Genomic DNA, 16,080 nt, shown 5'->3' with positions numbered 1-16,080 from the left:
TTTGAAAGATCTCAACTAACGCCTCCGCTATTTCCTCAGCCACTTCCCTCAGAACTATAGGATGTAGCCCTTCGGGGCAGGAGATTTATCAATTTTAAGACCTTTTAGCTTTTCTAGCACTTTCTCTTTTGTAATGGCAACCATACTCAACTCAGCCCCCTGACTCCCTTTAATTGTTGGGATATTACTCATGTCTGATGCAAAGTACTTATTAAGTTCTCCTGCTATTTCCTTATCTTTTTAGTTACCTTTACTCAATTGCAATAGTTAAATCTGATTCCAGCTTCACCATAAGCTCTGTAACCGTCTGCCTCATTACACCTCACCAAATCTAGACTTTCCTATTCCTAGTGGGCTCTACCACAAGCTGCTCCAAAAAGAAAAAAGTCTTGGCATTCTACAAATTCTTGAGATCCACTACCAAATCGATTAGCAGAGTCCATATCGATTCCCCCATGATTACTGTAATAGTGCCTTGCTTACATACTTGTTTTAATCTCCTAATTAATTTTCTTCTCCACATTCTAACTACTGCTAGGAGACATGTACATACCTTCCATCAGAGTCTTTTTCTTTTGCACTTCTTCAACTCTACTCACACAGATTCTACACCTTTCAACTCTAACACTTTGTGCTACAGATTTAGTTTCATTTCTAATTAACAACCCTCTGCCCATTTGCCTGTCCTTTCAATAGAATATGCATCCTTGGATATTTCGTTCTCACACCTGATCCCCTTGCAGCGACATCTCTGTGGTACCCATATCATACCCATTATTCTGTGCTACAAGTTCATTTACCATGTTCTACATGCCATTGTTTTGATTAGCACCTCCTCCTCACCCCCCACCCCATAGTTTTCCCCTTATCTACGAGGTGCGAAGTTGGATTCATGACCCTTTCCATACTCTGTCCGATCACTTGTTCTGGAAACTTTAACTTCTGCTGAGTTCTGTTCACCACACCCCCTCCTGCATTAACTTTTTTCATAATTTTCTGTGAACTGAACCTATTTATACTATGTCATTTAAATCCCTAGCCACAACCCTAGTCATGAGATTTGCCAGCTCTCTGGTCCCAGAGTGATTCAGGTGGAACCCATCCAATTGAACAGCTCCCTCTTTCCCAGTACTAATGCCAGTGTCCCATGAATTTGAATCTTTTTCTCCCACACTGATCTTCTAGCCACGTTTACCTCTTTAATTTAGTTGACCCCATTCCTATATACTTGTGGCTCAGATAGTTATCTAAATGATTACTCACTGAAAGTCTGAAGCGGGATATAGACAGGTTGGAGTGAACAGCTGAATAGACTGGAGCTGTTTTCCCTGGAGTGTCGGAGGCTGAGGGGCGACCTTATAGAGATTTATAAGGTCATGAGGGGCATGGATAGGGTAAATAGATAAAGTATTTTCCCTGGGATGGGTGAGACCAGAACTAGAGGACTTAAGGGAATAAAATTTTAAAGGGCCCTAAAGGGCAACCTTTTCACACAGAGGGTGGTGTATGTATGGAATGAGCTTCCAGAGGACATGGTGGAGGCTGGTACAATTACAACATCTAAAAGACATGGGTATATACCAAGAGGGCTATAGACCAAGTGTTAGCAAATGAGACTAGATTAGTCTAGAATATCTGGTCAGCATGGACAACCTGGATCAAAAGGTCTGTTTCCATGCTGTACATCTCTGACTCTAAGTGTGTGGGCATGGGTCTGGCAGATGGGAGTACAATGTTGGTAAACGCAAGATCATCCATTTTGGTAGGAATAACAGCAAAATGGATTACATAAAATGGTAAAAGTTGCAGCATTCTGCTGTGCAGAGACACCTGGGTGCCCTTGTGCATGAATCACAAAGTTGGTTTGCAGGTAATTAAGGCAGGAAATGGAATATAGTCTTTCCTTGCCAAATGGACAGAGTTTAAAAAACAGGGAGGTTAGGCTATAGCTGTATAGGGTGCTGGAGAGGCCACACCTGGTAGTACTGTGTACAGTTTTGGTCTCCTTACTTGAGAAAGGATGGACTGGCACGGAGTGGATGCAGAGTAGGTTCATTAGCTTGACTCTGGAGTTGAGATGGTTGGTTTATGAGAAGAGATTGAGTAAACTGGGATCATACTCACTGAATTTAGAAGAAAATGTGGGGATCTTACAGAAATATATAAAATTATGAAGAGAATAGATAAGAAAGAAGCAAGGGGGTCATTTCCACTTAAAGTGAAACCAGAACTAGGGGACATAGCCTCAAAATAAGGGGGAGCAGATTTAGGACTGAGTGAGCAACTTCTCCCAAAGGGTTGTCAATCTGTGCAATCCCCTGCCCAGCAAAACAAATGAAGTTATCTCACTGAATGGTTTTAAGGCAAAGATAGACTGAGCTTTGAACAGTAAAGGAATCAAGGGTTATGGTGAGTAGATGGGCAAGTGGAGCTGAGTCCATGAAAAACATTCAGCCATGATTGAATGGTGGAGCAGGCTCGAGGGGTCAGATGGCCTACTCCTGCTCCTATTTCTTAGGTTATGATGTGCTTGTTCTCCTTTTCAATTTAATCCCTAGTTACTTATATTCTGTCATCAGAACTTCTTTCCTCTTTCTACCTGTATTGTGAACCATGAAAACTGGATCTTTTCCCTGCCACTCCCAAGTTCCTCTGCAGCCAAACAGGAGATATCCTGAACCCTGACACCAGGCAGGCAATACATCCTTTGGGACTCCCGACCCTGGCCACAGAGAAAAGTGTGTTTATTGCCCTGCCTGTACTATCCCTGATTACAACTACATTTCTCCTTGAATAACTCCCTGTACCACAATACTAAGATCAGTTTGCACATTCTCCCTAAAGCTCCCACTCTCATCAACATAGGAGACAAGAATCTAAACACTATTGACAAACTCTTGGCCTGAGGCTCCTTCAGCACTACCTTCCAACCCCTTCCCTTGGTAGTCACACCCTCCTGTCCCTACCAGAGACCAAATTTTAGATAAATTAATTTAAGGGATGTAACTGTCTCCTGAAACATACCATCCTGACTACCATAGTAGACAAATTTCAAAACTAAAAATAAAGGTCTACCAATATAAGCAAAACCTGTGGATGCTAAAGATCTGAAATAAAGAGACAGGGTGTGGAGAAACTCAACAGATCTGGTTGCATCCTTGGACACGGAACCAAAAAGTTAAGATAGAGTTTGATATGACTTTGTTGGAGCATTTTGAAAAGGAATCACACCAGACTCGAAACAATAATTAGGAAAGGTACAGGTGCCTTCAACACTGTTGCACTTAAGGTAAATTTTGATTACTTAAAACACAGAACAGAATTAAGAAATAAAATCGGAGGGAAAAATTCGGAAAATTTTCATTTTAGAAAATTACCAATACTGTCTGAAAGGTTAAAGCTAAAGATAACACCTAGGAAATCAATGTTTTCCTTATGTGTTGTTACTATATATTTAAGATGATAGAATCTCCAGAGTGTAGAAACAGACCATTCAGCCCATTGAGTCCACACCAACTCTCCAAAGAGCATCTCACACAGACCCAATCCTATCCCTGTAACCCTGCATTTTCCATGGCTAATCCAACTAACTTGCACATCTTAGGACTGTGGGGGGGCACCGGAGCACCCAGAGGAAACCCAAGACAACATGGGGAAAATGTCCACACAGTTGCCAGAGGCTGGAATTGAACCTGGGTCCCTGGCGCTGAGAGGCAGCAGTGCTAACCACTGAGCCACTGTTTAATGGAGACAAAATTGAGAATGCTGAAGAATGATATTCTATTCGAGAGTTTCAACACAAATACAGATGGCATTATGTAACTACATCACCTAAAGTAATTAGATATAATGAGAAAAGGACTTGCTCAAAAATTAAAATGAGTCCTGAGAAAAATTTATTCAAATCCAATAAAACCATGCTCAATTTGCCCCCTTTAACAGGATCTCTCGTCTAGCATAAATGCAATGAACCAGTTCATTATAAATCACTCCAAAGATAATGTATTCTTATTGTCAAATGCAGCCAAATTCTCCAAACGAATGTATTTACTTCACTTGACCTTATAAGTAGCCACTAGTAATTAAAACATTGTAATCAGCTTTTAGTTCATGGGCTTCTATTAACAAGTGCAACTGCTTAATGATCTCTTATTAAGAGGATATTTAATCTGCAATTCAGAATTAAATATAAATATCAAATATTATATTTCAAATACGTCTGAATTTTAAAACTGCCATTTTTGTTCAAAATTCAGTTACCTGTTAGCATCTGCACATTTGACCAATATAGTTTCAACTACTGGCCTGAGAAGTCGTTGAAGTCGTGACCTTTCTGCTACTGCATGACAAGGTGTGTACACCAACATGGCTCGTAAGGTTTTCTAATAAGAAATGGGAAATAAATGTATTAACATGAAAAATGTATCCAAGTATAAATAAACAGCAACAACCTGTTCGGTAGGGATATTTTTCAAAAATAGTTGGTTAAGGTTTGTTATTATGTTACTGAATAATCTTAAAGAAATATCCAAAAGAAAAGTGATAAATACTGGCCTAACTCATTTGTTTCGAAAAATATTTTACTGTTCAATTCTGTTTCCTAAAAATGCTGTATATACATTTGCAAAATGGTAAGTGAATATCTATCAATGTAAATTAAATTAAAATCTATGCTGATGCAAAAAACTGATCAATCAATTATTTTTGGCATGAGATTCATGTTTACCACATTAATATAATTTTTTAAAAATCCAAAACTACAATATTTCAAATTTATGTCATCATTACACCCTTTTTTCCCCTCAGTTTAAGACAGCTGTATTAGAAACAGACCTTTGAACATTGAAGTACTACTTTTGTCTATCAAGGAATCAGCATTGATACAATAAGCTTATCTGACAAAGATGTAAAACACGGAATAACCAGGTTTACCTATCAGCAAAACACGGCAGTTAGAACTTTAGCACTGATGCCCCAATTTCCTTGCATTTACCAACAGCAACAGATGGCACAAGTGCTTAAAATCAAATGGACAGTTATGTAGTCCAACACCAACCATATCAATTACATGCAACACACCATTTAATGAAGTAGAATGGGTAATGTTACAGTAAAGGAAATAGATATTCCATCTTCGGTTCTACGGTGATAGACCAAAAGAAGGCCAAACCATTTAAAATTGAGAATCAGAAGTCAGGCTGATGCAAAACTAAAAAACAATCATTTCAGATACATCCATTGAGTGTCTGAATTAGGCAGCGAAACTAGTATTTAGTTTCGGTATTGCTTAAATGTCTACAGAATGGAATGTAAATAGGCAAATAATTTCTCCAAATTGATTGGCACATTATCAATTGAAAAGTACTGTCACAATATTGGCACAGATTCAAATTTTAATCAGAGCTGCAAATTTTTATACAGAACTGCAAATACCCATCCTGCTTTCCTACTGTTCATTTCATGAAATAAAAGTTGTTTGCAGATTGGCTCAAATTTATAGTAATTCTGATCAGACGAGCACAAATGGTAAAACTACAGATATTATTGTAAAATTAAACCGATCTCAATGGGATGGTAATTTGGTACTACAACTAGACTCGGACTAGATTTTCATCTCAATAGACAGCATTTCTATGGTAAAAAAAAGCCATGAAGTCTGTAATCCACCAATACTAGCATTTCCTGATATATGCGTGGAAACAGGGATGTGCAAGAGTCCACACCTGTACAGTTCTCAGAAACATGTGTTTATTTAAAATGACCAGTGATCTCCCCTGAAATCAGGTTCTGGAGTCCAGAAGGAGATTAGACCAGGCAACAGCAGATCTGTTCACAGTGCACTTTTTACTGAACAGTCAGGGTACCATCTTTGAAGTGCAGAGGCAACCCTTGAGGGTTATGATTACAGGACACTTTCAAGGTTGTGTAAAAACAGGAAACGCTGGAGAAACTAAAGCAGGTCTGGCAGCAACTGTGGAGATATATATGTACCTGGAAAAGCAAGGACCCCAATACCACTTCAAACTTTTTTCCAGCCTTAAAAATACCTATTGATTCTGATTTTTATCCCTCAGCCAATTTTCTATCCAAGTTATTACTGCCCTTTTTATTCCACGACTTATAAAACTTACCTCAAATCATATTGAGCAACTTTTTGAAGTCCATGCATAACACATCAGCCTTCCCTATATCAATCCTCTTTCCTCTTCAAAAAGCAGTCTAACTTAGTGTGACGATGTTGTCACTTAAAAAAGTTATTTTGTCCTTGGTTCTTTGGTAGAGAGGTCATAATGGCAGAGGTGCTGAGGCATCTACTTTAACAATGCAAGGGATGTGGCCAGTTCTCCCAGTTCAGATTTTTTCTAGTTTGTTTCTTTTTGCAGTAGCAGTGACAAGCTTCAGTAAAGAGCTCATCTGACTTTCTTCTGAAATTTCTCTCTGGATGCTGTTCCTTCCTGTCTAAGAATCTGTGTTTCCATTTACCTTTTTGCTAAGGGTTATGTTTATGAGTTATATTGGAACAGTTAATCAGTTAAAGTTGCTTTATCAGGCTGGTTAGGTTTTCCAATAGTTCAGTTATTTTAAATTCTGATTTTGTTCGTGTTTTAACTGCAGTGTTTAAATAAATTCTGGTTTTGCTTAAAGCAGAGTGGTTTGACCAGTTGCATCATACCTGGAACACTCACTTCACATCTGCCTTTAAAATAAGATGTAAGGGTCTAGCCTACCTTCTTAAAATATTGAGGGGGGGCTCTGGCCTGGTCCATAACATTAGAGACAGTTTTTCCTTAAATTCACATCCATAATGTTAATCCATATTTTCCCATATAATTTTTAACTCCGTCTCAAATAAACATTTTCAGACGTCTGACCATTGCTGAAGTTAAATTGACCAATTGCTAGACTGAACTTTACACTCTTCCGAAAAAGAGGTCGTGATGTTTGCAATTCTCCAAGACACTGTCACCACCACCAGATGAAAAGGAAGGTTGAAAGACTATTGCCAGTGCCTCTGCAATTCCTAGTCTCATATCCTTTAATATACTTAGACACACCTAATCAGCTCAGGATACCTATTCAAAATTTAAATAGTAGCAGATTATTGACTACTTCATTCACATCAACTAAACCCGTTCCCTCCTCAGTCATCACGGCCTGGGCAACATCTGCCTCAGAAAAGAAGACAGTTGCAGACCTCAGGTCAGGTCTCTTGCAAGAGTAAATCCCCTATTTGGCTCCTAATCAGCTCTTTCTTTAAAAAAAAAACATTAGGAGGTTGTTACAGACTAAGCCAGTCACTCAAAACATTCTTAAGCAGACAGCCCAGATCATAACTTTGCAATTTGTGTAAGTGTACAGTGAAAATTACCCAGATTAAGTTAATGAGGTTGACTACCAGGTATAAAAACCAGAAAAAAAATTATTTACAAAATTACACAATTAAGCAAGAAGAATAGAATAAAGAACCCCTACAGAACTCAGTCTATCCAAACTAGACTTAAGTATGCTGTTCCGAATATACACAACAGCCCCAATAAGCAAACCCCTTTAAAACATAGCACAAAAAAGGCTCAGATGCTTACAGGGTGAAGTTAGAAGGGTAGAAGAGAGAGAGTTTCTACACAGCTCACTGTTGAACTCTCAGTTCTGGACTGAACTAAACTGCTCAGCTTAGCTACAGAGCTAACCATTCCTCTTTCCATGTACAGGTCACCTCTAAACAATGACCACTTTTGTTTACATAGAAACAAAAAGGCTTCTTGATACCCTTTAATCTCTGTACCAAACCAGACTAATCAGAGCCCAGCCTGGTTTATTACCCCTCTGGGAAAAAAATCAAGAGCAGAGTATTCTCGAGCCAAGGAAGAGTTTTTAGGGAAAAAAGGGACTAGCTTTGTGACAAAGCCAAATCGATTCTGTCCTTTACCATGAAGCATCCTCTTTCCCCAGCACTGCAATGCCCTCCTTAACCAAAACACTTTACCGTTATATCTTTGCTATCTTTTCTCAACACTTTTTAATCAGGAGTAATCAACACCCAGATCTGTTAACCTTTAAGCCAGGGCTGTTATTGCCACAAAATAAGCTCATGAGGCAACATGTGCATTTCCCAATCTTATTCCTATATTCAGTACATTCATATACATGCAGGTTAATCTCAATTTAGACATAATTACTTTCTCCCTTTCTCTGACCCGACCTATTAACTTATTAGATATGCCAATACTTTCTGCCTCTCCCAACATTTCACAATGATAGTACTGCTTAATATTCTGTTTCCACACTCCTGCTGAATTAGTTTAAACCATCAGCACCAGCAAAAACCGTCTTCAAGGAATTCAATCCCAGTTCTGTTCCACATGCAATCTGTCTGACTTGAACTGGTACCATCTTCACCCAGGCTAATCGTGCTTACCAATCTTTCATCTAACCCCCTAAACTCTGCAGAATTGGTAATAATAATTCCAACTGTGACCCCTGGCTTTTCACCCATTTGTAAAAAGAGGCCTCAAAACTATTCTGCGACATCCCTGACCCTTGCACCAGGAAGGCAACATACCATCTTGGAGACACAACAAGAACCAAAAGAAACACTTGTCTGCTCCCCTAAAGAATTCCCTATTAGTACTGACCTTTTACTCTTCTTCCTACCCTCCTGTAATACTGTGGTGGTATTGGCTTGACTCTTGCTCTAATTCAAGGATTTATCACCTTCACAAATACCCAGAATCTCTGGGTACTCCTACACTACCTGTTTCTCTTGGGCTGCCTGGTGGTCACCCATTTGCTGTGATGTGACCACCTCTTGGACTACATCTCTGCCTCATATTCAAAAGTTTTCAGTAAAGAATTGTATAAAATATATGTGGTAAATAGTCAGAAATTTACTTAATTACATTTGGACAACAGGCCATTAAAATGGGATTTTTACAAATCTGGTTGAAGAGATGTTACAGCTAACTGCAATCCACCTCATGGCACATAGATTACAATTTGCTGAAGACATAGCTCAAATAGTGATCGATCTTTGGCCTCACATGCCATTTCCCAGGATATCACCCAAGTGTCTTCAGAACTGACCATCTTGCTAGAGAAAATATCCTCAGACCAACATGAGTAGACAATACTTGTTAAGTTGATAATGGGCAGAAATGATCAGGTATTGAAGAAAAACTAACTAGTGTTGTTGCCATTCCAAAACGAACAGGTGTGAACAGCACTCAAAGTCAAGGAAGCAAGAGGAATAACAAAGCACATTATATCCAACAAATCACATTGTTAAGGTGCAGAAGACAGTCATTTAGCCCAAGTTTTTCACCATGTGTTGTAAATTAAATATTTTAGAGAGACTCTAATAACCGTTCTTTTCTTCCAGAGGGAACGCAGGGCTACTGGAGTCAGGTGGCAGTTTCATCATGGTTCAAGAAGACACTTGTGACACGGCACAGGAATGTGATGGTCCCAAGCAGTGATCCAGAGAAGAATGCCATAAATCAACCTGTAGGAAGTACTAAAATGAAAGGAATTGCAAAAGATGAAGGGCAAAAGCAATTTGGCTCAACCAATGAAGGTCCTTGGAGCTGTGACAAAGGTTTCATCAGAAAAATGGCACAGGAGCTGAAAGACTACAGAGAAGTTAACATGTAAACACTCTGCTACAACACTCCAAGATACCCTCACATCCTATTGCAAATCTGATGAACAGATATCCCAAAAATGTTACAGAGCAATATCATTGCTGTGAAGTCGGGTCTTTAAAGAGGTAAGAAGAGTTTAACTTTTTCCATCTATTGGAGGTCATATAACTATCAACATTAGCCATAGCCCAAGGAAGAAAAGGTCTTATGCCTCACGAGCAGAAGAGCAACTGCTGAGTCAGACAATTATGCTGTCTTCTTTGTTCTGATGGCATTGGATTCTCAACTGCTGTTGGGACTGCATTTATCCACATCAGCTAGGAATACTTTTGGATTTGTGCCACATAGTGGTCGAAGGGTTTTGGATAATCAAGGGGTGAAACTGCTTACTCCATTGTATCCAATTTCAAATAAATTGAGTTTCTTAAGCAATGTCTGGGCAGAGAAACAAAATTAACATTGAATCTGATTACTTTTCTTCAAAATAGACTTAAAATTCAACCTCTGCCCTACTTTTGCAGGCATATTATCTGAAGCTGGTCCAATTATCCATCTCATGATAATAACCACCTATCATATGGAACCATAGTTAATGCCTTGGAAATCCAAACAATACTTCCACTGTTCCGACGATCTATCCTTATACCAAAAATAGGTTTGCCAGTTCTTCAGATTCTCAACACAAAAAGTTTTTATCATGTGATCCAAGTGCACCATCCTTTAAACGCAAAGAATGCTTGCCTGTTGCACATTGAACTGTGGAAACAAATGTGCCAAGCCGCTTAGGGGCAGCAAGTGAAATGAAGACTTGTTGAAATTACAAATGAACTAGTATCAACGTAAAAAGCAAACTGCTCATGTCTAATAGTAGATTCTTAAATTGAGTGTTACAACATTGTTCTGCAGTTCATGTGAAACTGCAAGTCCGGCACCAAAGAAACCTTGCACCAGACAACCGTATCAATAGTTAAAATGTTTTTTTTAAAAGTTTCCAATGTGCCAACACAGACACTGTCCACGTGAAGGTTTCTAACTTCCAAATCCACGACACAGAGGGCACTGTGACCTGCAGTGTCATATACGTTAACTAGAATAAACCACAGGTTAATTTTGTACACTGATCAAAGTATTATCAGATTTCCATTCCCCAGAATGCTCTGGAATTGAAAATCTAAATTTCCCTGAAAAATAACAATTCCACACTAACTCATTTTGAGAATCAACAAATGACAAAAACTTTTTTAAAAAATACATGACAATTGCTTTCTGGTGTCATCATCCACTGAAGGATAGCATTATAACAGCAAATACAACTGTCAAGTAGTTAATTAATAGTGGACTTTACAAAATGATGAGAGTCAGTGTCTCGTGTTCATGAATTTGCCTGTGATACATAATGACAGGCAAAATGTTCAGTAATATGAATGCAAATCCAAAAAAACACATGGACTGTTACAGCTTCTAAAGGCACATAAAAAGAAAAAAAAAATAGCTTTTGACCAAAATTAACAGGAGCTCATTACAATCAGGAGAGCTTACAAATGAGGAAGAGGCAGAGAAGCCAAATGATTACTGATGAAGATACAAGAAATCACTCAGGATTAGGGGCCCAAATGACTAGGGAGAATGAGGCATTCAAGGAAGTAGTAAGGCTCATAAGAAGTTGGACTGGAGAAATTAATGGACAGAAAGTTGATAAGTTCCTTAGACTAGATATTCAACATTCCAAGAGGTCGTAGATGGCAGCAATGCAGACATGGATGCATTGGTAATGACCTTCCCAAATTCTACCAATTCTGAAATGATTCCTGCAAATTGAAGCTACAAAATGTCACCCATTAAGGGGTGAGACAGAAAAACGTGAATTATAGAACTTATAGCCTTACATCAACGTTAGGGAAAATGTTAGATTTTATGAAGGATGTGATAAATGGATATTTGAAGAATAATAATCTGATTAGACATAACCAGCGTAGATTTACAAAAGGGAAACTGTTTGACAAGCTTGTTGGAAATTGAGAGGATTCTCTGACCAAAATTGATAGTAATGGATGTTGCCACAATCCAGTGGTATTTTGAATACTTTAAGAATAAAAAGGATAAAAGATATAACAAAGTGCCACCACCCCATCACCATTGCAGTTGCCACTCTGTAGGCAACATCGCTTCGCTGCTGGGCCCACCTCATCAACACCACCACTAATGCCACGTCCCGTGCTAGACCTACATTTACACTATGGCCAGGAGTCTCCAGCTCCACTGCTGCCACCATCTGTGATGCTCACAGTCCCAGCTCTGTTCCACACTGTCACCACCTCACAAATGCCAGGGGTTCCCACTCTGGCTCTATTGTAACCAAAAGTCCCTGGCTCTGACACCAGACCAGAGTTGCCATCTTGCCAAGAGTCCTGGTGCAGCCACCCTCCTCTGAAGTGTTACCTTGACAGCACCGCTGTCTTGAAAAATCCCCACCACTGCCTCTGATCACTGAAGGAGTTTTGCTGCCGCTGCGATCCCCAAATGCCAGGAGGGAGGGTGTCCCTGTTGCCGCTGTCTTCAGTCACCACAAGGTGGTGCTGTGTTTGCTGCTGCCTCAGAGTTCCCACATGCAGCCCTAATGCTCCAGTGCCATCCTGAATCAATTTAAAGACTAGGACATCAGAAGCTTCCTGTTAAAGCTAACTTTGATCAACTTTTCAAGCAAGAAGAGTTACTAGAGTGTGACTCTTCTATAATGATCAGAAGACCATAACGTTCAGGAGCAAAATTAGGCCTTTCAGACCACCGAGTCTGGTTTGACATTTGATCATGGCTGATATGTTTCTCAACCCCATTCTCTCCATAACACTTGACCCACTTACTAATAAAAAACCTCTATCTTAGATTCACTCAATGACTTGACCTCCTTCTCTGGCAATATGTTCCACAGATTTACCACCCATTGGATCAAGAAATTCCTCATCTCAGTTCTTAAGGATTATCATTTTACTCTGAGGCTTGGCCTCTAATCTTTCCTACTAGAGGAAACATCTTTTTCATGTCCACACTATCCAGGTTCCTAAGTTTCAATGCGATCCCCCTGCTCGTCCTTCTAAACTCCACTGAGCAGAAACCCAGATTCCCCAACTTTACCTCATATCAAGCCCTTTATCCCTGGAATGATCTACTAAACCTCCTCTGGGCCCCCTCAAGGCCAGCCAATCCTTAAGTATGGGGCTGAGACAGTGCACGTTGTTGATATCCTAATGATTGTTACTACAGTCAAGAGAATGTCAGTTTTGCTCACGTGGATCTATGAAGTAGGTAGATAGGGTCTGGATTTAATCTATTACAGCATCTGAAAGATAATGCTACAGCTACTAAGTTCTGTCAATGCTTCCCCTTGTCGGATGCATAAGATCCTCAGATTAAACCACTACCAGTTGTCTCTCTGTAATGACAGTGCAGACCCAAGGCAACTTTACATTTTACTCGACTGACATGAAAGAGGATCTACTGTTAGCAAAAGATTCCTTCCAGATATTATCAGAGTATACCCCTCCCACTCTGCTGAGGACATGCAGGACCTGGGCCTCTTCTGTCGCAACTCCCTTACCACCCGACTCCCCTGGCTGAAGAATGCCTCATCTTCCGCCTCAGGACCCTCCAACCCCATGGCATCAATATGGATTGCACCAGTTTCCTCATTTTCCTCCCCCCCCCACCCCCCCAACCTTACCCCAGTTCCAACCTTCCAGCTCAGCACCATCCTCGTGACTTGTCCCATCTGTCCATCTTACTTTCCACCTATGTGCACTACCCTTCCTTCCGACCTATCACCTTTACCCCCACCTCCGTCCACCTATTGCACTCAGCTACCTTCGCCCCCAGCCTCAAACCCCTTCCCATTTATCTCGCCACTCCTGAAGCTCCCAGTCTCATTCCTGATGAAGGGCCTTTGCCCAAAACATCAACTTTCCTGCTCCTCAGATGCTACCTGACCTGCTGTGCTTTTCCAGCAGCACACTCTCGACTCTGAAGTCCAGCATTTGCAGTACTCTCGCTCGCCTATCTTCTTGACATGGTTTGAAGGTGGATGGGGGCACTGGTCCATAATGTTATGTTATAGATTTAGATGAGGGGAATAAATGCATCACCTCAAAATTTGCAAGAGACAAAATTGGGTGGAAGAGTGAGCTGTGAGGACAATGCAGACATGTAGCGATGTGATTTAGACAGGCAGAGGGAGAGTAGGCAAATGCAAGGCAGATTTAATATAAATGTAGTGATGTGTGAGGTTATCCACTTTTTCAAAAACAGAAAGGCAGATTGTTATTTGAATGGATGTAAACTGAGGGAGAGGAATATTCAAGACATGGGTATTCTTGTTCAAAGGTTGCTGAAAGCAAATACACAGGTGCAGCAGGCAGTAAAGGCGGCAAACTATGCGTTGGTCCTCATGTTGACAGGATTTGAGTACAGGAACAGAAATACCTTAGTGCACTTACACATGACATTTATAAGTCTATGCCTAGAATATGGTGTGCATTTTGGTCTCCATATCAAAGAAGGACGTTCTTACTAGAGAAGGAGTGCCTCCAAGGTTTACCAAATTTATTCCTGGGATGGCAGGAATGACCTATGAGGAGCAATCCAGTTGGTTAGGATTGCATTCTTAACTGGGGTTAAGAATGGGGGGAATCTGACAGAAACCTTTAAAATTCCAACAAGGCTAGACAGATTACATGCAGGATGGATATTCCTGATTCTGGCGAGTCCAGAACCAGGGGTCATAGTTCAAGGATGACGGTTACACCTTTTCGAACCTATAAGAGGAGAATGTTTTTCATCCAGTGAGTGGTGACCCTGTGGAATTCACTCCCTCAGGAAGTAGCTGACACCAAAACAGTATAGTATGTATTTTCAAGGAGGTAAATATAGCTTGAACCTAAAGGAATTAAGGGATGTGGGAGATGGCAGGATGAGGGTATGAGCTTGATGATTAGCTATGATCATTTTGAACAGGTTCCAGGAATCAAGTGGTCGACTCCTGTGGCTATCTTCCACATTCCTATGCAACAGTCCAGAGAAGGTTCACATGGTTGATATTGAGAATGGAGGGACGGTCTTACGAGGAGAGGTAGAGTAGGTTAGGCATGCATTCCTTGAAGTTTAGAAGACTAAGGGGTGATCTTAGTGAAACATCCAAGATTCTTCAGGGTCTTTGCAGTTTGAATGCAGAAAAATTGCTTCCCCTTGTTGGGCAGTCTAGGACCAGAGGACATTATTTCAGAAATAAAGGTGTCACCCATTTAAGACAGAGATAAGAAATTTCTTCTATTGGAGGAGAGTGAACTTCTAGAATTCTTTATCACAGACTGCCATCAGGGCTGAGTCATTAAGTATATTCAAGGTTGAGCTAGAGAAGTTTTTAAATCAGTAAGGGAATCGAGAGACATGGGAAAAAGACAGGAAAATGGAGTTGAGGATTTCTGATCAGTCATGATAGCACAATGGCAGAGCACATTGGAAGGGTTGAATTACCTACTTGTGCTCCTGTCTTGTAGGCTTACTACATAACTAAATTTTCTCTACTTTTAGCAAATCTGAATACTTGATAAATGGAAATGCACCACAATTAAAAAAAGTGAACAATTGCGAAAGGTTAAATTCAATATAGTAAGGGCATAAGTGAAAACAAAGTAATGAAATGAACCATAAAACATAAAATTTTGATTTACACAATGGTTTTGTAACAGGAAAATAAAAATCAAATAAAGAAATGGAGCATGTTAAAAAAGACTGACAAAAGGGGAACAATCCAGAAACTAAAATACACTCTGCATTTGAAAAACGTTATTCTAAAACAGACATTAACCTAATTAACATTAAAGCAAAAATGCCTTGAGTAAACTAAGAGACTAAAAACAAATGTCACAGGAATAAGTTAAATTTCTGCCTGTTATGTTAAACAATTCTCATCATTGTTTATTTAGCAAAGCAATAGTTAAACTACAAAAAAATTAAGTTCAAAGTACCAAAAATGGGTGACATAATGCCCCCCTTCCTACCAGTCAGAAAATTAATGAAATTACAATAAGCATATAACTTCAAATTGGTCACCAAACATCAAGGGGGGAGTAATTTTAATTGCAGTACACTTCATCTGCATCCATTTAGATTTTTAAGTTAATTTGAATAATCTAGCCCAATTGAGCAAACTGTGCAGTCAATCTGCAGATTTGTTTGATTTGAAATAGGGATAACTGGGAATTACAGACCAGTCAGTCTTATGTCGTTAGTGGAGAGATTATTGGAGAGGATCCTGAAAGACTGGGTTTATGATTACTTGGAAAAACATGGCTTGATTAGAGATAGTCAGCGTGGCTTTGAGACGATCAGGTCATGCCTCAAGCTTCATTGAATTCTTTGAGATGACGACAAAGCACATTGAGGAAGGTAG

The 16,080-nt window shown here is 39.7% G+C and overlaps 1 protein-coding gene across 2 annotated transcripts in view; it reads right to left on the bottom strand.

Moving 5' to 3' along the window:
- Positions 1 to 16,080, bottom strand: part of map3k1 (mitogen-activated protein kinase kinase kinase 1, E3 ubiquitin protein ligase) — a 128,735-nt gene that overhangs the window by 32,745 nt on the left and 79,910 nt on the right. For both annotated transcript variants that reach the window (XM_043689029.1, XM_043689038.1), the window contains exon 11: positions 4,261 to 4,382. In XM_043689029.1, the coding sequence (XP_043544964.1) occupies positions 4,261 to 4,382 (122 nt within the window). The remainder of the gene's footprint in view (positions 1 to 4,260; positions 4,383 to 16,080) is intronic.

Source organism: Chiloscyllium plagiosum, chromosome 1, assembly GCF_004010195.1.
Source record: "Chiloscyllium plagiosum isolate BGI_BamShark_2017 chromosome 1, ASM401019v2, whole genome shotgun sequence".
In the NCBI taxonomy this organism is placed as follows: Eukaryota; Metazoa; Chordata; class Chondrichthyes; order Orectolobiformes; family Hemiscylliidae; genus Chiloscyllium; species Chiloscyllium plagiosum.
This window is presented reverse-complemented; position numbering and strand designations above follow the sequence as displayed.